The sequence below is a fragment of the Cynocephalus volans genome, chromosome 10 (genome assembly GCF_027409185.1).
Source record: "Cynocephalus volans isolate mCynVol1 chromosome 10, mCynVol1.pri, whole genome shotgun sequence".
Lineage (NCBI taxonomy): Eukaryota > Metazoa > Chordata > Mammalia > Dermoptera > Cynocephalidae > Cynocephalus > Cynocephalus volans.
The window spans coordinates 109,204,111-109,226,347 of record NC_084469.1 but is presented as its reverse complement, the minus strand read 5'-3'; the positions used below and the strand labels follow the sequence as shown (position 1 = coordinate 109,226,347).

The 22,237-nt window shown below is 47.9% G+C and overlaps 1 protein-coding gene across 1 annotated transcript; it reads right to left on the bottom strand.

Moving 5' to 3' along the window:
* Positions 1–205: 205 nt before the first annotated feature.
* Positions 206–21,580, bottom strand: TMEM38A (transmembrane protein 38A). Its single transcript, XM_063108948.1, has 6 exons — positions 21,393–21,580; positions 7,509–7,665; positions 7,083–7,267; positions 5,071–5,158; positions 2,981–3,098; positions 206–1,736 (listed from the first exon to the last, which is right to left on the bottom strand). The coding sequence occupies exons 1-6, from the start codon at positions 21,514–21,516 to the stop codon at positions 1,509–1,511; spliced, it is 900 nt and encodes a 299-aa protein (XP_062965018.1). The 5' UTR covers positions 21,517–21,580; the 3' UTR covers positions 206–1,508.
* Positions 21,581–22,237: the final 657 nt, after the last annotated feature.

Genomic DNA, 22,237 nt, shown 5'->3' with positions numbered 1-22,237 from the left:
GAGAAAGGCAGAGCCACTTGGCCTGTTGGTGGAAGTGCAGGGATTCAAACCCAGGTCCTCTTATTCCCAAATCTCACAGATCTCACCCACTGCCACTGGAGACCAGGGGCTTCTATGAGCATCATTCCCTTGGAAACCCCAAGTATATGAGGACACAGTGGGATCTGGCCAAAAGACTAAGAATGAATCAGACAAAGCATGAGGGTTCATTCACAACCGATTTATTGGCTGACTCCTCCCGCCAAGCTTTGACAGACATGCAAGAGGATGAAATTGGGTCTTACTGCCCCAGGACCCACCCATCCCCAACCCAGGCATCCCTAGAACAAGGCACTTTCCCAACAGCTGCACAACACCTGGGACCCAAACGTCACCTGAGACTGGCCATACCCACCCCACCCACCCTCTTAGATGTCCTGCTGACCTACGCTGAGATGAGGTGGCCGGGAGGGACCCTTCAGCTATCATCCCCTTTACTCACCCCGAAGCAAGTTCCTGGCCTGCCCAGTTGCAGCACAAAGCTTGGCACAGGGCAGGCATCAGTGTTTGTTGAATGACTGAATGAATAGCAATGAAGGACTCCAGCATGAAGGAGGCCTCATGCTTCAGAGCCTAACTGTGAGTACTGAGAGCCCACACCCAGCTGGCTGCATTTCTTTGGTTTAGGGGCAGCCTGAAGCCAAGAATCAGAACAAGCCTTTTGCACCCTCTGAATTTTCAGGCCAGCCCTAGACATGTCTCCTGAGGGTCTCCTTTGTGCAGCGTAACTTGTGAAGTTCTCTGATCCACAAACACAAATCATCTAAAATGCAAAGCCATTTTCAGTCATAATTTACAACACCCTGTTCTCCCTTCCTGACTGTGTGGTGCTTCTGAGCGCATAAGGGCTTTTTCATGTGTAGCCTTGCAACAGCCCTTCCATACGGAGGAGGACAAAGGGTCTCTACTACACAGATGGGGAACATGAGGCTCAGAGAAGGGAGGCCACTTTCCCAGGGATGCCCAGCAGGAGGCAGAACTTTCTGGGCATGGGAGAAGTTCTAGCCACTGAGGAGCCTGGGCAAGAGGAGACTTCAAAATCACAGCATGAGTCTCTCCGTAGGTACTTAGGAAATGTCCATCAAATGAATGAGTCTCAACATGGCTTGAAATTCTTTTGGAGTCAAGACACAATTTTAAAGAAGAAAAAAACAGAACCAAGAATATAGCTGCCAGGATTTTCTGGCTGAAGCCGTTGCTAGGATTCTGTGTGTTGCCCCTCCCAAAAGCTGTGATTCTACAAGGGCCTGGCAGAGGGGGGGGGGCTCTCCATTTCTCCCAAAGTCCTTTACCTGCATATCTCATTGAACCCCCACATCAGCCCTGGAGGTTGGGTTGATGGCCCCAATTTGCAGATGGGGAAGTCAAGGCCCAGAGAGGGGAGATCTGATCCCAGGACACCCCCCAGCTCTGAGGGTCTTGGGTCTGGGTCCTCTCCCCAGTACCCCACAGGCCCCCTGGGACACCCCCTAATCTGCCTTCTTGGTCTTCTTCTTCCTGGAGCCCTCGCTCAGCTCCTCCTTGGACTTGGCGGGCAGGGCTGAGTGCTGGGCGCCTGGCCCACTGCCACCGTGGGACCCGCCGTGGTTGTTATGGTGATGGTTACTCCCCCAGGCTGTCCCAAACAGCACAGGGCAGATGTACCCCTCCAGGACATCAAATGGGGAGCTATGGGAGTGAGTGGCTGTCAGGAACACCTGAGGTGGGGTGACGGGGGGCATAGCAAGAGAACAGGAGAGAGATCGAGGCAGAAAGCAAAGCAGGAGAGGGAGGAGGAGAACAGGGGAGAGAAGGTCAGTGAGGTCCAGATTGGAGGTAGCCCAGCCCCAGCACTCTGGCTGCATGCACCCCCAGGACAGTGAAAAACCATCCCAGGATGCGGGACTTCTGGTGCTCCTGGATAGCCCCAGGCCAACTGGGATTGATGGTCACCCATTCCCCATGAGTCCACATAACACCTGGGCTCAAAGAGGAGCTATGCTTGGTGCTATGGTCTAACTGTTTGTATCTCTCCAAGATTCATACATTGAAACCTAACCCCAAATGTGATGGTATCATGACGTGCGGGCTTTTGGGAGGTGATTAGGTCATGAGGGTGCAGCCCTTATGATTGGGATTGGTGCCTTATAGAAAGAGACCCGAGAGAGCTAGGTAGTCCCTTCCACGATGTGAGGACATCAGCCGTCAGTGACTGAGAAGAGGGCCCTCACCAGAACCCAACCTTGCTGGCACCCTTACCTTGGACTTCCCAGCCTCCAGAAATGTGAACAATAAATTTCTATTGCTTATAAGCCACCCAATCTATGGTATTTTGTTATAGCAGTTCAAACAGACTAAGACACCTGACCTGGGGTCACACTGCAAACAAGACGTGAAGGGAGCCAGCCCTCTGCTCCCTTCTGCCCTGATGCAGGGACACTCAGGCTCATTCCCTTCTGACAGTCCTATAATCCCCTCCCAGGGAAGACACAGCTTTGAGCTGGGGCCCTGCATGCTGAGGAGAGCCAGCGGCAGAACTCCCCACCTTTGTGCGACAGAGGAGAGCACAGCCCATGAAGACACCTCCGAGGTGGGGTGATCCCAGCTCAAGGCCTGACAGTCAGACCAGCCCCATTCCTGGTCCAGCCTGAGCCCCTGGCTACCTGATGATGACTTCCAGCTTCTTGTTCCTCTGGTCTCCACACCCGAGGCACCAGGCCCGTCTCAACCTTTGCTCAGGCTAAGCCTGCTGTCCAGAAAGCCTGTTCCCCTCACCCCTGTGCCCACCTGCTGGACTCTGCCTTCTAAAGATCCTCATCCTACGGACCTACTGGAAAGCTCCCCCTGGTCTCTGGGCTGTCCTGTTCTGGACAGATAAACCAGGAGTGTCCACATTCCCTGCCCCAGCCCAGGAGGTACAGGGTGGTCAAGGTAGGAAGGCTACAGGCAGAGAAAAGCTTACCTTACAGGATACCATAAACATGGTGAAGATGAAGATGAGGCTGGCTTTGGACACTGGGAGCCAGCGGGTCTGCTGGAGGGTGAAGAGAATGGCTCCATACAGGCTGGCCTTGGTGGGGCTGCAGGGAGTAGCTGGCATTACTAGGAGGCACCTGCATGGCCAGGTCTCTGTACCTCTGGCCACACACCCCACTGCCCCATCCCCAACCCCCATCCCAGCTTCTCATTGTGAGGTGGGAAGATGCATGGTGGTGTGGATAAGGTAGCATCTCCCTGTGCAGTGACAGGTTAACCCAGCTCAAAGAAAGGTCTGGCCTTTGCCCAGCTTCTGGGAGGTGCCCTCTAATCCCTTGGGATGTCCTGCCTGACAAGAGTGTCTTTGTATGCCTAGGGACCTTAGGTCACACCAAGTGGTAACAATGTGATTTAGGGTGGAGATCTTCAGCCAGATGGCATTGGCTTGACTTCTGGAGACTTGGATCAGCCACGCAGCCATGTCTATGTGATTGAGCCCCAATAAAAACTCTGGACACCAAGGTTCAGGATGTTTCCCTGGTTGGCAGTACACCATGCATGTTGTCACACATCGTTGCTGGGAAAATTAAGCACTGTCCATGAGACTCTGCTGGCAGAAGACAACTGGAAGCTCATGCCGTGTCTCTCCTGGACTGTGCTCCATGCATCTTTTACGTCTGCTGATTTTAAACTGTACCCTTTCATTGTAATAAATGGTGACCCCAAATACAACAGCTTTGCTGATTTCTGTCCTTGTAGTAAATTATTGGACCTAAGGGTGATTCTGGGGATCCCCCAAACAGTTCACTTCCCAAGCAAGTTTGATTAGAAAGCACAGAGTTTTCCCCCACTTTCCTTTTTTCCCTTGCAGAATAGGATTACAATATCTTAACTTGTCACAGAAGACAGACCTGTGACTTCTGTTTTTGAATGTACTCATTGCACATACTTAGTGATGAAAATTCTACCTATTATTTCCAAGCACTCACCAGGTACCAGGACCAGGTGGTTTATGTCTGTGATTCCATGGAAACCTCATTCTCAGCTGATGAGGTGGAAATACAGTCCGAGATGGGGAGGCACTTGTGCACTTAATAGCTAGCTACATAATGGTGTTTGGCCCTCATTTCCTCATTCATGAACTGAGGGTGGGAAGAGGCTTCTCATGGGGATGAAATGAGATAATGCTATGTTTTCCGAAGTGGGAAATGGGAGGTGATTTTCAATGGTATATGGGTGAGGCTTTTAATTTTATATTTTCGTGACTGTAGCTCTGCTCACTGTAGATTGGAGGAAAATTTAACTACAGTCATGTGCTGCATAACAACACTTTGATCAATGATGGACCACATGTATGACAGTGGCCCTGTAAGATTACAATGGAGCTGAAAAATTCCTATCACCTAAGAATGTCATAGTCACCATCATTGTAGCCCAACACATTACTCACGTAGGAGCAGTAGGATATACCATATAGCCTAGGTGTGCAATAGGCTATACTGTCTAGGTTTGTGTAAGTACACTCTGTGATGTTTGCACAACAACGAATGATGTTTGTCTAACAATGCATTGCTCAGAACATATCTCCATTGTTAAGCAACACTTGACTGTAGCCCAACCTGTAAAGACTTTTAAAACATATTAGGCTAAATGCAGTGTGGGATCCTGCATTGGGTCTTGGATCTGCAATCTTGCCTAGCTGCATTCCCCATCCACACTGCATACCCCACACTCTGTATCCCATGTTCCCCACCCACACTCTGTACTCTGACCTTGCAGACCAGGCAACATTGCTGTTCTTTTCTGACTTGGCATAGGTGCTGACCTCTGTCCAGAGGCCCGTTTCACTTGTTAAAACCCAAACCAGGTGTCACCTCCTCCCTGCAGCTATGCCTGCCCCTGACTCCTAAGCAGAGCCATGGCTCCCTCTCTGGGCTTTCCCAGCTGTAGCCTCTGGAAGCTTCTGAAAGGCAGTCAGGGGCAGAGGCCTCTCCAAGTTATTGGCACTGTCCAACCCAGGGTCAGGCACCTGTACATAAAGGAAGGACAGAAGGAGTGGGCAGGTGAGATACTCACAAGGACATGTGCAGGATCTCATTGGTCTCTGGCTTCCAGACTCCTCGGAGCAGCTGCTCAAAGTTGGACATGAGGGCAACGCCAGAGCCTATGGGAAAGGGCACTTCTGAACAAGCCCACCACCCTCAGTCTCCCTTTCCTCTTTGCTGAATTCCTAAGGAAGCAGCCTCTCTGCTTCTGGAGTCTCCTCTAGAGGGACACTGTGCCTGGTGTGTATGATCATTAGTTGCATGCAGGTAGGGAACCTGAGGCTCAGAGAGGACAGAGCCTTGCTGAGGGTGTCATGGCACATTTGGAGAGAAACCAGCATGAAGGAATCACAGTCAGGACCCCACCTGCGAGGCGGGTCTTAAGCCTGGGGTTGTCTGCCCTGATGCCCCCAGTCCAGGACCCTGAGATGTACATGAGGCTCCAGAACATTCCCCAACCCCAGCCTCTCTCCTCCTTGAGGCTCTGAGTTCTCAATCTTTCTCAAGCCACCTGCTCTCTGGGAGACATGCCATACCCTTAGGGAATTTGCTCAGTAGGACAGGCTTCCCGGAGAGAGAATAAGTAAACCCATGTGGAGACATAATGGTTAAATTTGTTAGAATCTTCCCATTTATCCCAAATGTATTGGCTAAAGAGGCTTGGACACCCACTCCAGGAAAGCTGTGCCAACTGGGTGCTTGGTATGTACCACTGGACCAGGGGTTCTCATCTGGGGAATTGCCCCTAAGGAGACATTTGGCAATGTCTAGAGATACTCTTACCTGTCACAACAGGAGAGAGAGTGTTATTTCATCTAGTGAGTAGAGGCCAGGCATGTGGTTCAACACCCTAACAAGGCAAAGAATGCTCCCGCAGCAAGGACTGATACAGCTCCAAATGTCAATGGTGGCTCACTGAGCACTGTGGTTCAGTGGAGGGTGATCCTAGGCTCTGGAACATTGGGGATACCCTCTTTTGGTGGACAGGAAGCAGGGAGGAGGTGTCCAGTATTTTTTAGCACTTGCTTAGGCCTACTTTCCCTGCCTCATTGTTACTCCTTAGTCCACTTCTCCAACTGTTAATGCTAAATTGTCTTTCTCCCTTCGCTTCTGTCAGTTTTAGCTTTATGGATTTTGGTGCTCTGTTTTTAGGTGCATATATGTTTATAATTGTTGTATCTTCCTGGTGGATTGACCCTTTTATCATTATAAAATGTCCCTCTTTATTTCTGGTAACATTTTTTGTTTAAATCTATCTTGGTCTGCCTCTTAGTATAGATGGAGGGAAAATAAAAAGGAGGACTTCAAAATTGTTAAGAGCATGGACACTAAATTCAGAGGGCCTGGAGTCAAGTCCAGATGTACCCCTCAGTTGTGTTTCCTTGGGCAAGTAATCATTTACCTTGTCAGGAAAAGGGGGTGATGCTAGATCTCTCCTAAAGGGGAGTCCTAAGGATTGAATGAGATAAGATGCACAAAGGCCTGAACTGAGATAAGACACACAAAGGCCTCAACTCAAAACCTCCTGTGAGTCAGGAATCTTCACCTACTGTCCATGATGCCAGACAGGAAACAGAATTACATCTGCATTTTCATATCCCTCTCACTGAAACCTAGCTTTTCCTCCCATCTTGAAGGGAAGCAATAACATCAGCAGGATTGTCAAGGTTATCACTGTCACCAACAGAATACATGTATTTTTTTTCTTTTCACATTCCAGTTGTAGATACTTTCACAATACTATTTGTGCTCATGATCCAGCCCCAATGTCAGAAGTGCCACAGTTGAGAAACAGTGCTCTAGGGACACTGGCTTTTGTTGTTGTCATAACTGTCTTATTTACCTTTGACAGTTACATTTCCAGAAGAATTGTCCCACTTACCCTAAGGTACCAGCTAATGTGGAGGTATGACACCCACTCCTATCTTCACATCCCTTATAGCCTATAGCAATGGCTGTGCCAACTGGGATGCCTGAGATGTACCAATAGACAATCAGGTTCTCTCAACCGGGGTGATTTGTCATTGCCATTGTCTTGTTTACCTTTGACCCACCCAGTGGCAATCATGACGAACCACCCATGGTGGTAGTGGTGATGTGCATGATGGATGCCCACTGCAATCTTGCGGACCCTCACCACCTCCTTCATGGCCACAAAGATGAGTTTCACAGGCAGGAAGCAGATGCACTTGTAGAAGAGGTCCAGGGGACAGAAGAAAATCAAGTACCTTGGGAAAGAGAAGGCTGAGAGTTGGGAGGAGGGGAAGACTGCATGGGTCTGGAGACGTGAGGTTGTGTCCAGACCCCCCTACCCTATGTGCCAGACTCAGGACAGAGTTGGGTATGAAGGGCCATGTATTCAGGGCCACCATGGTGGTTGTGCTGGTATCCTAGTTCCTCCAACCTCCTGCCTCCTACATCCCCAGCGGCCTTGTAGTCCCTGCCACCCCCACATTGGGCACTGCTTACCAGACAGCTGATGCCAGCAGGACGCTGGAATTGTTGCCGAAGAAGTCAATCAGGGGCTCTCCTAGCAGCAGGTCCGCTAGGATGTAGCTCCCAAAGCAGTGCAGCATGGCACACAGCCAGGACGCCATGGGGTGGCGCCGGGACAGCTCAACTGCTCCTGGGAGGCACGGGAGTATCCCCCACCATCACAGGGTGCCAAGGGTGCACTTTGTCCCCATGCACTCCCATCAGTCCCTTCTGATTGAGCTGCCCTCATCAGAGGACCCACTCAATGCTGCCCAGTTTGCAAATTTCAGAGGAAGAACCGAGGCTCAGAGAGGAGGCGCACATGCCTGAGGGTGCACAGAGAAAATGCAGAGCTGAGTTGGGCTCTTTCCTCCGTGCTCAGAGTGCTGGCCATAACGATGATGCCAGCTCACATTTAGCAAGCACTCCTAGGTCTCAGACACTGGCAAAGCATGTATAGGAAGGGCTCATTAAATTCTCAAGACAGCCTCAGCTAAATGATGACTCATTGTTTTAGGAGTCTTCTTATTGCCATGAGGAGACTGAGGTTGAGGAGATGGGTCAGCCTGTAGCCAGCAACGCTTTGAAGCTGCTACTTGCAGCTCGGATGATACCCAAGGTCCCTGTGAGCTAATGCTGGTATTCTTATGCTCTCTGCTTTTTTTATTTTTTGGGGGGGGCTGGCCAGTACAGAGTTGAACCTTGGACCTGGGAGTCATCAGCACCATGCTCTAACCAACTGAGTTAACCTGCCAGCACCCCCCTCTGTCTTTTTTATTTTTATTCTTTTTATTGAGGTAAAAAATACATAAAACTTACCATTTTAACCATTTTTAAGTGTCCAGTTATGTGGCATTAAATGCATTCACACTGTTGTGCAACCATGACCACCATCCATCCCCAAAACTGTTTCATGTTCCCAAACTGAAACTCTGTCCGTGTTAAACATTCGCTGCCCATTTTCCCTCCCCCAGCCCCTGGCACCCACCATCCTACTTTGTGTCTCTATGAATGTGACAACTCTAGGCATCTTGGATAAGTGGAATCACACAGTATTGGTTTTATGACTGGCTTATTTCACTTAGCATAACGTCCTCAAGGTTCACCCTTGTAGCATGTATCAGGACTTCGTTTCTTTTCTTTTTTTAAACAGAGTGTAGTTTATTTATACAATGGAATACAGCAATAAAAATAAATGAATGACAGCTGCACACAACATAGACCAGTCTCAGAAACTTAAAGGTACAAGCTGTAAAAGGATACTTATAATATGATTCAATGTACATAAAGACAAAATAAAGCTACTGTATATTGTTTAGAGATGTTTATGGATTGTTTAAGGATCACTAAAGAGGGATGTGTTTGGGGAGGAGCATGCTGGAGACTTCTAAGATATTGGCATTGTTTTTTTCTTCATCTGGGTAGAGGTTTCAGAGGTGTTCCTTGCTCAAGGGTGTGGGGCTGGCCGGCGGTGGCTGCAGGCTGTGGGATGGGTTCAGGTCTGCTCCACGTGTCTCTCTGTTCTCCTTGGACCTGCAGCTACCTGGGAATGTTAGTTCTGGAGGCTGGGAAGTCCTCGGTCCAGGGAACACATCTTGGTGGGTCCCGTGGAAATGGAGGGTATCACATGGCAAGAGAATCCATTTCTTTTTAAGGCTGAATAATATTCCACCGTATGGATCTACCACATTGCGTCTGCCCATTCATCCATCAGTGGACACCTGGGTTACTTCCACATTTCGGCTGTGTGAATAACGCTGCTACAGACATAGGTGTACAAATATCTGTTCAAGTCTCTGCTTTCCATTTGTTTGGTTATATAACCAGAAGTTGAATTGCTGGATTGTGTGGTAATTTTATCTTTAACTTTTTGAGGAACTGCCATACTGTTTTCCATAGCAGCTGCTTCATTTTATGTCCCCACCAGCAGTGCACAGAGGCTCCAATTTCTCCACATCCCTATCAGCACTCGTTTTCTGTTTTTTAGTAACAGCCATCCTAGTGGGTATGAAGTGGTATCTTATTATGGTTTTGGTTTGCATTTCCCTAATGGTTAGTGATGTCGAGCATCTCTTCTGTGTTTATTGATCACTTGTCTATCTTCTTTGGAGAAATGTCTGCCCAAGCCCATTTTTTAAAAAATTGGGTTGTTTTTGCTCTAGAGTTGTTTCCCCTTCTTCTTATGGAGAATATTCCTTTGCTGCGAAAGGAGCTTTGCTTGGACCCAGGTGGATTGGCAGAGCAGAAAGGAACAGGCATAAGTATCTATCTGAGGTAGTGCCACCGAGGTAGAGGAAGGCACCAGGTATTGGTACCGACAGGGAAATCACAAGGCATACACAGGTAGGGGAGTCCTTGAAGGCAGAATTATATAAACAGGGGAACTAAGGGGGAAGCAGGTAATGACGCCATTCCACACTGGTGGCATGAAAGAAACAAGAAAGCGGGAGCGGAAATAACCTAGCACAAATGCCACCTCTTCCAGGAAGGCTTCCTTGCTTTGCTGAGTTCATCACTCCTGCCTCTGGGTTCCCAGATGGCTGCAGATTCCACCCTATTATAGGTTTTGGTATTTTATTCAATGTTAAAAGGATAACAGAAAGCAGATTAGTGGTTGTTTAGGGTGGAGGAAATTGGGGAGCAGTAGTTACAGCTAAAGGGTATGGGTTTCTTTCCAAGGTGATGGTTGCACGACTCCATATATACTAAAAACAAATGAATGGGATGCTTAAAATGGGTGAATTAGGTGAGGGTATGTGAATTCTATCACAATAAAGCTATTACAAATAAAATAAAAGGATAACAAAGAAAAATGTAACTTTTTCCGCAGTTTCTGCAATACACTAATAAATAATACTAAATCGACTCTTCTTACAAACTCAAGGCAGCAAAATACAAAAGAATGGCCTCGCTTAGCTAACAGAAATACAAAGCTCATTCCTAAAAAAGATGGCTCAAGGGAGAGTGTGGTGCTGATAACACCAAGGCCATGGGTTATAGGGATGGCCGGTTAGCTCACTTAGGAGAGCATGTTGCTGACAACACCAAGTCAAGGGTTAAGATCCCCTTACCGTTCATCTTTAAAAATAAATAAATAAATAATTAATTAATTAATTAAAAATAAAAATAAAAAGATGGCTCAGTGCATCAGTCTCCAACTTGGCTGCACATTGGCATTTATTACCTGGGGACTTTACAAACACCTGACATCTGGGCCCCATCCCAGAACATCTCAATTGGTAGGTGTGGGGTGTGGCTGGGCTTGTGGATTTTAAAAACTGCTCCCAAATGATTCTTACACGCTGTAAAGTTGAGCACCACTCACAGTAAGAGGAATGAGCTTGCTGGTGTCCAGAAGTCCTGTAGCCTGATAACCCAAGATCTTCCTCTCTATGTCAAGAAGGATGGCTCTCAAGGGCAATGGTTTTCAAACTGTATTCCTGGGAACCCTGAAGGTTTGTAGGGGTAAAGGAGAGACCAAGTGGGAATGTTCTGGGTCCTCTGCCCCATTTCAACCAGAACACACCTGCGTTTACCGCTTCATCTCAGTTTGACACAAGAGTTTGTTTGAAAAAGGGGCTCTGATGTTCAGACAGATACCTGCATGCACAGCAGCTTTATTTGTAAACAAACCTTCAACAGATGAACGAATAAACAAACTGTGGTCCCTCCACACCATGGAAAACTGCATGGCAATGAACAAAAAGGAACTGGTGATACAAGCAACAATCTGGATGGATCTCGAGGGCATTGTGCTGAGGGAAAACCTCCAATCTCAAAGTTACATGCTGTAGAATGCAATTTACACTCTCTTAAATGTACATGAAAGTTACATCCTGCATGATGCAATTTATACACTGTCACCTGTACATGAAAGTTGCATTTGTATGATGCAATTTACACACTGTTACTTGTACATGAAAGTAACATGCTGTATGAAGCCATAACACTCTCCAATTGACAAAATCATAATGACGAGTGACAGAAAACAGATTGGTGGTTGCCAGGAGTTAGGTTTGGGGAGGGTCTAACTTTATAGTCAGGGCAATATGAGGGCCATTCTTTGGGGTGCTGGAAACATTCTGTATCCTAATTGTGCTAAGGTTACTCAAAATTAAATGTACTAAAATTACATTGAACTATATTTTTAAAAATGCATGTAAAAGCTGCTGAATAAAGTCTGTAGTTAAGTCAACGGTATTACACTGAAGCCAATTTCCTGGTTTTAATAATGAGCTATAGCTTTGTAGGATGTTGTCATTGGGGGAAGCTGGGTGAAAGGTACTTGCAAACTCTCTGCACCATATTTGCAACCTCTTATGAATCATAAACTCTTTCAAAATAAAAAGTATTAAAAAAATCCCACATCTGGGGGTCTGGCTGGTTAGCTCAGTTCATTAGAGCATGGTGCTGATACAATACCAAGATCCAGGGTTTGATCCCTGTACTGGCCAGCTGCCAAAAAAAAAAAAAAAAAATCCACATTAAAAAGAGGGCGCACTCTAGTTCTTAAAAAATAAGTTCATGAAAACACAACATTATAGGTACAGGATTAATGTCTATTAATCAAATTCTCACAGCTCGTACTACCCATTTAAAGTTTTTATGATCTTTATAAATATAATTAGGTTCTATCTTTATGCTGATATTATCATAATCTAATGCCCCACCCCAGAGTCAGAACTTGGGCGCCTCCTGGTGTGACCATTTGACGCTTATTTCTTCATATTGATTTCCTCCTCCCTGCCTCGTTTCATTTTGCAGAGAATGACTTCAGAGTCAAGTTCTAAGGCGCAGCTACTCAGCTCTTAGTACCAGAGCTAATACCAGCGATGCCCCTTAAACAGCTTACTCCGATAAAATGAAAACTCCACTCAGTGCAGGCATGAGATAACGAGGTTACAGTACGTGATCTCTTATTCACCAAATCAAAAGACTCATCAAAATAAATAATTAGTTCAGGGTTTTTTTTTTTTCTTTTCTTTTCTCCGGGGAAGGGAGTGTCATTTTTTTTGTAGAGACTGAGTGCTTCTTGTCTCTAAACTGTCACATCCGATTGGCCTCTCTTTGTCATGTACCACACGTGAAAGCCATTTACATAAATGCCTGTTGTTATTGATTGAATGTTTGCGGCCCCCTCTCCCAAACTTATATGTGGGAACCCTACTCCCCGGTGTGATAGTATTAGGAAGGAGGACCTTTGGAAGGCAATTAGGATTAGATGAGGTCATAAGAGTGAAGCCCTCATGAATGGAATGAGTACCCTTATAAAAGGGACCCAGGGAGCCACCTTGACCTCTTTCTGCTATGTGAGGATACAATAAGTCAGCCATATACAGACCAGAAGAGGGCCCTCACCAGAACTTGACCATGCTGGCTAGCACCCTGATCTCAAACTTCCAGCCTTCAAAACTGTGAGAAATAAATTTCCGTTATTTATAAGCCACCCAGTCTATGGCAATTTGTTATAACAGCCAGATCAGACCAAGACACTAATATGAATTGTGCCCCCCAAGTTTTATGTATTAGTAGCTTGATCCCCACTGTGACTGTTAAGAGGGTGGAAAATCCTATTATGGTAATTGCAAGGTAGGGCCATGAAGAGGTAGGTGATTGGATTGTAGGACCTTTCCCAGTGAATAGATTAAAAGTGGTGGTCATGGGCGTGGTTCTGAGAGCTTTAAAAGAAGAGCACATGAGAGGTTAGTTTCTCTCTGCTCTGCCATTTTGCAATGTAATACCCTGCCATCACTGACGTCATCACGAAAGAACGCTTTCACCAGATGTGTTCCCAGGGCTTTGGACTTCCAGCCTCTGAAACTGCAAGCAATATATTTTGTTTTCTTATGAATTACCCAGTTCTAGGTATTTTGTTATAAGCAACAGAAATGGATGAATATAGACACCTATATATACTACTGATGCATTCAAGTGGATTTCATCTTAATCGCTCCATGAGTACAGGGACCATGAAGGCCTTGTCTACTACTGAACCTCCAGTGCATGGCACTGTGCCTGATACGTAGTAGTTGTCCAATAAACAATTGTGAATGAATGAATTGACAGCAAATGTGTATCCTGTTGGGTCCTGGCATGACAGTAATGAATAAGACAGATGAGGTCCCTGCCCTTGTGAAGTTTACATTCTAGCAAACAAAGGCATCCTGGTTGTGTTGGGCACTTTGGTTTACATCGTAACAAAAACAATCTCCCATGTTCCATTACTTATTGAGAAACATGAAGTAGACTCTACTTTGTAGAAGGAGCTATCTTTTTCTCAGCTTGGGCAACTGCACAGACGTCAACCTCACAAAGGGGAAATATCATCCAATGCCCAAATTTCTCATACAAACACAGGTGGAAGCATCAATGGGCATAACCACTGGAAGGCAATTTGGCAATACCAAAGAAATCCAAAGATGTGCATTCCCTGTGGCCCGCAATTCCGCTCCTTGCAATTTACCCAAAAGAAAGTAGTACATAGGAACAAAGAGATAGTAGGAGGAGAATACTCACTGACACATTGTTACAATAGGAGAAAAGTAAAATCTACAGACTCTTAGTAAGGGGGTGGGGAGTCACATAATATAGAGTACCATATAGCAGCTATTTAGTAGTGAAATAGACCTGAGGTCCGGCCCATGGCTCACTCTGGAGAGTGCGGTGCTGATAACACCAAGGCCACGGGTTCGGATCCCTATATAGGGATGGCCGGTTAGCTCACTTGGGGAGCGTGGTGCTGACAACACCAAGTCAAGGGTTAAGATTCCCTTACCGGTTAAAAAAAAAGAAAAGAAAAGAAAAAGCAAGAGTCTCTCTGTAAGTTGCCAAGCAGGAGGGACACTGTCCCACCCCATTGCACAGGCTGTCTCGAGCCCTATCATGGGGCTCTCACTGCCTGCCGCCTTTTCTGATGAATGTTGGTGGGGTTCCAGCAACAGGATGTTGGCCCTGCTGCCAGCTCACTTGGATGGGCAGTGGAGTGCCATGCTATGCTGACTACTAGAACCCACCAATAGGTTCTAGAAGACTCTTAAAAGTACATATTCATGAGCTGGCTGGTCAGCTCCCTTGGTTGGAGTGAAGGGCTGAGAACACCAAGGTCAAGGGTTCAGATCCCAATACTGGCCAGCTGCCAAAAAAAAAAAAGTACATATTCATAGTGGCATTATTCACAATTGCCAAAAGGTGGAAGGAAAGAATCCAAATACCCATCAGTGGATGAATAGATAAATAAAATGTGGTTCATCCATACAACGGAGTATTACTTAGCCATAAAAAGGAATGACGCACCGACACGTTACAACACATGTGGACGAACCTTGAAGACATAAGTAGCCAGACACAAAAGGCCACAGAGCATATGATTCCATTTATATGAAATGTGCAGAACAGGCAAATCCACAGAGACAGAAAGCAGATTAGTGGTTCTCTGGGGCTGGGAGTGACTGCTAATGGGTATGGGGTTTCCTTTTGGGGTGATGAAAATGTACTGGAACTTACATATTTCATGCAGGTGGAATCATACAACATGTGCCTTTTTGTGTCTGACTTCTTTTACTTAGCTCAATATTTTCAAGGATAATATTTATTTTTGATGCTGTATAGTGTTCTACTATAGGAACAGATCACAATTTGTGTATCCATTCTCTTCTATATACTTCATTTTATATTCAAGAAACATGCCCAATACAAGTTGTTTTATTTATTTATTTATTTAGCGGCTGGCTGGTATGAGGATCCGAATCCTTGACCTTGGTGTTACGACACATCTCTCTAACCAACTGAGCTAACCGGCCAGCCACCCGATACAAGCTGTTTTGGAATAAGTAGTCAATACAGTCTCCTCTCTCTTCACCACACCACCAAGAAACCACACGGCCTTGAACAAACTCTGTTTTCTCTCTGCATCTTTTTCTCTTTGTCAGGTAGGAATCCTAATCCCTTTTTTGCCTAATTCCTGACAAGGGTTGGAATGAAATTTTCCCCCGTCCAATCTTGCCCTGGAGTTATATACCCAAAGCACACCTTTTTCCCTGCCCTCAACTTGTCCTAGGTCTTGACATTCACCAAGATCCTGGGGTATGAAGCAAAATGCCCTCCTCTCCTCTACTGGGGTCTATTTAAAACACTGCCGGCTGAGAGTTAATCCTTCTGAGCAGCTGGTGGGTCCTGCCGGGGCCAGGTCAGGTGAAGAACCTATGTTTTGCAGAAATGGATACCTCGGCATCTAAAAATAACTCCCAGGGATTGAATTCTTTCCAGGGTCTTCCTTGTGCCCTCTGGGACCATCCCAGTGACCGAGACCAGGACATGGGGGTGGGGGCCTGCGGTTTGCGTGAGTAGGGCTCTGACAAGCAGATTCTATGTTTGCACCATGGGTGCATCTTGCTATAAAAGTCACACACCCAGGTTCTGACTCTGCCACTCACCCAGCGTGACTTTGAGCAAATGACTGCCCCCCCCGCCCCCGCTTCAGCTTCCTCTGCTGTCAGAAGACCAGGATGAGAGTACCTACTCTCGCTGAGTTGTAATGATGATTCAGTACAATGAGGCATTTCCATCATTATACTTAACATTATCACTCCCCCCCTAGTGATCCTGGAAGAACAGGATGAGTCTCCCCATTGCCACAGATGAGAAGACTGACCCTCACGGAGGGGGACAGGCCTGTCTTCAGGATCCACGGCAAGGTGGTGGCAGAGAAACCGTACCCCTGGCTCCAAAGCCCAGGCCCTCTCTCTGTGCACTTAGTGCTTAGCAATTATGTGAGATGTAGCCCTGGAACTGACCTGAAATGGAAAATGCCTGTAGGTGGACATTTCAGTGGATGGATTTTTAAAAATCAGCTCTGCCTCAGGAGGGAGGAAGAAGCCTTGGGTCCCTAGTGCCAGCCTATGATGGCTCTGACTTTCCCTCTCCAAGGGTCAGTGTCACATTTGCAGATGGCAGGGCAGTGCTAGAGGGGTCCTCAGGACACTTTCAACACCACTGCTGTTCTGTGCTGTTTAGTTTGAAGTCTAAACATGGGTGGTGTATTGACCGAGTCTCTCGATGACTCTAAAACAAGACCTGCTCCCCTGAGCCTTCGAGTTCAGCTCTTTGCCTCAGTTTCCTCCCCTGTAAAAAGGAGATGGCAGCCCCTGCCTCCCAACGTTGGAGGATAAATAGCTCCTTGTCTTCAAAAAGCTTACAGTTCAGAGGTCTCAAACCAGGGATCAAAGAACTGTTTTCTCTGGCCCCCACGGCATTTTAAAAATGTTCAAACTGCCACCAAGATGTCCTTCAGCAGGTGAATGGATAAATAAGCTATGGTACGTTCATATGACAGAATATTAGTCAGCGATAAAAAGAAATGAATTATAAAGACATGAAAAGACAGGGAGGAGCCTCATATATTTCTAAGTGAAAGAAGTCAGTATGAAAAGGCTACAGACTGCATGATTTCAAATACATGACATTCTGGAAAACGCAAAACTATGGAGACGGTAAAAAGATAAGTGGTTGCCAGGGCTGTGGGGAGGGAGAGATGACAGGTGGAGCACAGGGAAATTTTAGGGCAGTGAAATTACAGGTATTCTGTATGATACTGTAATGGTGAACACATGTCCTTATACATTTGTCAAAATCCAAGGAATATAAAACACAAAGCAACCCTAACGTAAACCATAGACTTTGGCTGATGATGTTGATAACAATGATAATACGATAATAATGTTGATTCATTGATGGTAACAATGTATCACTCTGGTGCCAGATGTTGATGGTGGGGGGTTGGGGGGAAGGGAGGAGGGGGAGTCTATGGGAACTCTGTCCTTTCAGCTTGATTCTGCTAACAGACCTAAAACTGCTCTAGAAAATAGTCTATTCATTAAAAAAAGGAAAAGAAAAAAATGTCTGAACACTTAACATATAAACATGGGGCTGCAAATCCCCGTTTTCAGCTTCTGAAAAATCAGCTCTGGCTGTTCTGCCCCCAACGAAATGGAGATGCACCTGGCTGGTTCTCACCTTGGGCATGGATGGTCCTCACCTGCCTGGCTTCCATGCAATTTATCACCTGCCTGGCCTCTGGAAGCACTGGAGTTCAAGACTTACGGTTTAGAGGGCTGGCCTGTGGCTCACTTGGGAGAGTGTGGTGCTGATAACACCAAGGCCACAGGTTTGGCTCCCTATATAGGGATGGCCGGTTAGCTCACTTGGGAGAGCGTGGTGCTGACAACATCAAGTCAAGAGTTAAGATCCCCTTACTGGTCACCTTTAAAAAAAAAGATTTACAGTTTAGATCAATGGTTCTCAACTGGAGGAGACTGTGCCCCTTAGGGACATTGACAGTGCCTGGGGACATTTTTGGTTGTCATTACAGGTGGAGTATGTTACTGGCATTGAGTGGGTGGAGGCTAGGGATGCTGGGAAACATCCTAAAATGCACAGGACAGCTGACACCCTGTCACTAATGCCTTGGTTGGAAAACCCTGGTACAGAGGATCAGTTCTCATCTGGGGAACTTTTTTGTGTGTGTGGCTGGCCAGTGAAGGAATTGACCCCTAGACCTTGGTGTTACTAGCACCACGCTCTAACCAACTGAGTCATCTGGGGAACTTTTAAAAATATTGAAGCTGGTACCACCCCCAGCAATTCTGATTTAAATGACAGAGGGGTGGCCTGGCCAGTTAGCTCACTTGGTTAGAACATGATGCTGATAAAATGACAGAGGGATGCTCCCTAGACAAAAGGATTTTTGAAAGCTCCCTGAGTGAGTCTGATGTGGAGCCAAGTTTGAGAACCACTGGTCTGTAAGATTCTTTGGATGGGTCAGGGCTTAAGGTATCCAGGACTGTCATTCATTCATTCACTTATTCCTTCAGTTATGCACCCAGCACCCACTGTTTCCTTCTCTTTCCCTGCACAGAGCTCAGGGTCCCAGACATGAACCAGACTTCGACCTCCCTGCCCTTAAGGAGCTCCAGGTTTAATAAGCAGCTCCTGCCACTTCTAATTCATCACATCTCAAACTTCAGCATGCTTACAAACGACCTGGGGATCTTGTTCAAATGCAGGCTCAGATTCAGGTCTGGGTGGGGCCTGGGATTTTTCGATTTTCACCAGCTCCCAGGTAATGTACCTGCTACTCAGCCGAGGACCACATTCTGAAAATCCTCACTCAGGAGTCCCAAGAAAGCCTGACCCAGGAAACGCCGGTATCCCAGGTAACAATTCCTCCATAGCCTTCCAAATAAATGTAACCACCTGCCGCAAATGGCTTAGACCCTACCATGGACAAAGTTCTTGGCAGATCTTCACAATAGCCAGGAGAGTTAAGTCCAGGATTATTGTACCAATGATCCTATTTCACAGATGGGCAAACTGAAGCTTATGGAGGTAAAGTAACCAGCTTGGTGTCTGACGAGTGCTAGAGGCAGAACTGACTCCCCATTCAGAGATTTTTCCTTAAAACCTGCTTGGCGCTCATCAGCCAGGGCTGGCTTCACGGGACCCTGAGCTCAGAAAGGCCCTGCACTTAATGTTCTGCTGAAATTCTTAATTTCTGAACAAGGGCCCCCACACTGACATTTTACACTGGGCCTGCAAATTGTGTGGCAGGTCCAGCACAGAGATTCTGAGAAGCAATATTTACAGAGGCTTGGTGTACACACCAAACTGAGAGCTAACAGCTCAATCCATCATCTTACTTTTCTAAGGGAGAAGTACAGTTGGCCCCTTCGTATCCAAAATGTTGGGGGAAAAAAAAAAACCCCACCAAGTTCCAAAAAGCAAAACTTGAATTTGCCCATGCAAAGTACTATGTTGAAACCATGTGAATGAACTGATGTGTAGGTATTGTATTAGGTATTATAAATAACCTAGAGATGATTTAAAGTACACGGGAGGATGTACGTAGGTTATATGCAAATGCTATGGCATTTTATATAAGTGACTTGAGCATCTGAGGATTTTGGTATTCATGGGAGTCCTGGAACCAATCCCCCTCACAGCGATTGTTCTGATTCTTGGAATCAAACAGACCTAGGTTCCAGTCCCAAGGCTGCCATCTATCAGCCATGAAACCACAGGCTCATAGTGTATTTAAGCTAGTTTAGCCACTATTTCCTATTTCCCTGTTGGTTGAACTGGGCAAGGTATCCTCAACGTTGCCAGTACAGCAATCACTGGGGGAGGACTTTGAAAAATGTGCACCCAGATATGGCCTGGGAAGGCTGGCTGGTTAGCTCAGTGCAATGTTGTAACACCAAGGTCAAGGGTTCAGATCCCTATACTGGCGGCTGCCCCCCCCCCCCGGAGCATCTAGTGTGCAGTCAGGGTTGAGAATCATTTCTCAACCTTCAGGAACCTTCAGGCTTCAGCACTTCCAGCTCAGGTGGTTTACTCTGGGACTCCTGCAGGCTGCCAACCAGCCCGGAAACCTCTTTCCTCTGGATAACTGTGTCCTACATCCCCACAGGGCTCTTGCTCTCCCGTTTTAGATTTTCCAAGGTGTGCTGGGTTCTGCAATAGCCCAAGGGACTGGCCTGAGCCACCAGGAATTCTTTTCCAGACAGGAAATACAGCCTCATGTTCACGCTAGAAGAATACAAAAGCTTATTTTCCTTTGCAAAGTAACTGCTTTCCAGAACAGCTTTTAAAGAAACAGCTGGCCTGTGGATAGACAAGAATAGAACAAAAACGCCTGGCAAGAAGAGTGTAATCGTATTTGCATAACATGGTGCATTTATGTCTATAACTACACGGGTATGAAGAAGAGAGACCTGGGTGGCCACCACTGTATTCACTAATTACCTCTTTTTCCTTTGCGCTCTCAGCTTGAGTTTTTAGTAAACATTAGCACCTATTTTTATCATTTGAAAAATAAAGTCATTTCCATTCTGAGATATAGGGGTAATTTACATCTAAATGGGAGAAAGGGTCACAGAGATTCTGATTGGTCTTTTTTCTGAAGCTAAATTCTACTGTCTATGAAGTTTGCTGGTGCGCTAGAATAATTAAAATACCTACTGGGAGATGAACAAAAAATATTTGCTCATGGTTAAACTTGTATAAAAATAGAACACACCTTTAGGAGGCTATTCATCCTCATGTAAAAATCGTTTTTGAAAAAAATCTAAGAAGCAGTGTCTACCCTTCTGCGACTCACCAGGGGGGTCTGGAGGCTGACCCTAAATCACCCTGCTCTGGGGCGGGTTCTCCGTAAGTGGAAAGAACCCAAAGCCAGGGCTGGAAGAATTCCCGCCGGGCTCGGAGATCCAGCACGGCCGGCGGAGTGAAAGGGAGGGGAGGGGAGGCGAGGGTGCGGAATAGCTGCAGCAGGGAGGGGACACTGGTGTCACTATCGCTGAACCTGATCGCTGCCCCCAGCACGGCCGGCCCTTATATAGACACTCAGCTGCCGCTCCAACTAGGCGAGCCAAGGTCAAGGAGGGAGGTCACGGCTGCGGGCGGCCAGAACATCTGCCCCAGCGGGCAGCGCCGACCCCCACCTGCACCCTCACCGCAGCCTACGCTCCCTGCCCTAGTTCAAGCGGTCCCGTCCCAACAGGTCCCCCAACCTTCTTTCCATGCGCGCCCCCCCAGCACCTGCTCCCCCTCCTCTAAACAAGCACGCTCCTCTCCTTCCCTCCCGCATTTGCTTCCTCTCCCCCGGCTCCACCCATTCCGGGGGCTTCTCCCCTAGGCACCGGACCGCGTGGGAGAACCCCACGATCCCAGCACCTGACAACCCCTCCATCCAGTCCCTGGGCCTGTCCCCCGCCTCCCCTTTTCCACCATCCAGGGCCTCGCCCTCCCTCCATACCCGAGTTCACCCCCGCACCCCTCCCCAGGAAGCCAGCACCCCCCCCCCCCCCCCCGGCCCGGGCTCACCGGGCTCATATTTGAGGTAGAGGATGGAGACGACGAAGTAGCTGAGGTCGAAGACGGGAAAGAGCGGCACCCGCGAGAAGCTGAGCGCCAGCTCGCCCAGGCTCAGCGCCGAGAGCAGCTCCATGGCGCGCGCCCGCCCGCCCGGGTGTCACCGGCCCCCAGGCCTGTCCCTCCCGCCGCCCGCAGCCTGGCGACTGCACCCCCGCCGCCGGGCCCGCCCCCGCCCGCCAGGCGCCACCCCCGGCCCGGCCCCCCGGGAAAGGAGGGGCGACGGCTAGTCATAGGGAGCTGGACACACGGTCGGGTATCCCACACCGTGTCCCTCGGGCCATCGCGACCCCACTCAGCCCGACGAGGTGGAGGTGCAGGGCCCTCGTGGAAGGCAAGCCGGACCCATCCATGGAGCCCAACCAGGCGGGACGTCCGTCCCTGTGGGACCCATCGATCAGGACCTTGCCCCCACGCAGCTCGATTGGGACCTCCGACCTCTGTGGAGCCCAGCCAGGACCCGCACTCCCTGGTGGGATCCCATCAGTCAGGACCCAGTGCCCCGTGCAGCTCGGTTAGGACCTCCGTCTTCTATGGAGCCGAGTCAAGACCCTCTTGTCCCACAGGGTCGTTCTTCAGGACCCCCGACCCCGTAGGGACCGCTCGGTGGGGACCCCTGCCTCCCGTGGGGCCCAGGAGGACACCCTTTTGGAGCCCAGTCAGTTGGGAGGCCCGTGTAGCGGGAGAGCACAGGGTCAGGACCCCGCCCTTTTTGCTGCTCAATGGTCAGGGCGGGGGTTCCCTTTCGCCAGTAACCCGACCCGCGACTCCAGCGTGTGGGAAGAAATCGCTGCCGC

Coding starts and splice junctions, on each gene's coding strand:
- TMEM38A (XM_063108948.1), bottom strand. CDS start 21,516: ATGGAGCTGCTCTCGGCGCTGAGCCTGGGCGAGCTGGCGCTCAGCTTC. Junction 7,268..7,508: donor CTGCTGGCATCAGCTGTCTG/GTAAGCAGTGCC, acceptor CTCTTTCCCAAG/GTACTTGATTTTCTTCTGTC. Junction 3,099..5,070: donor GAGATCCTGCACATGTCCTT/GTGAGTATCTCA, acceptor TACTCCCTGCAG/CCCCACCAAGGCCAGCCTGT.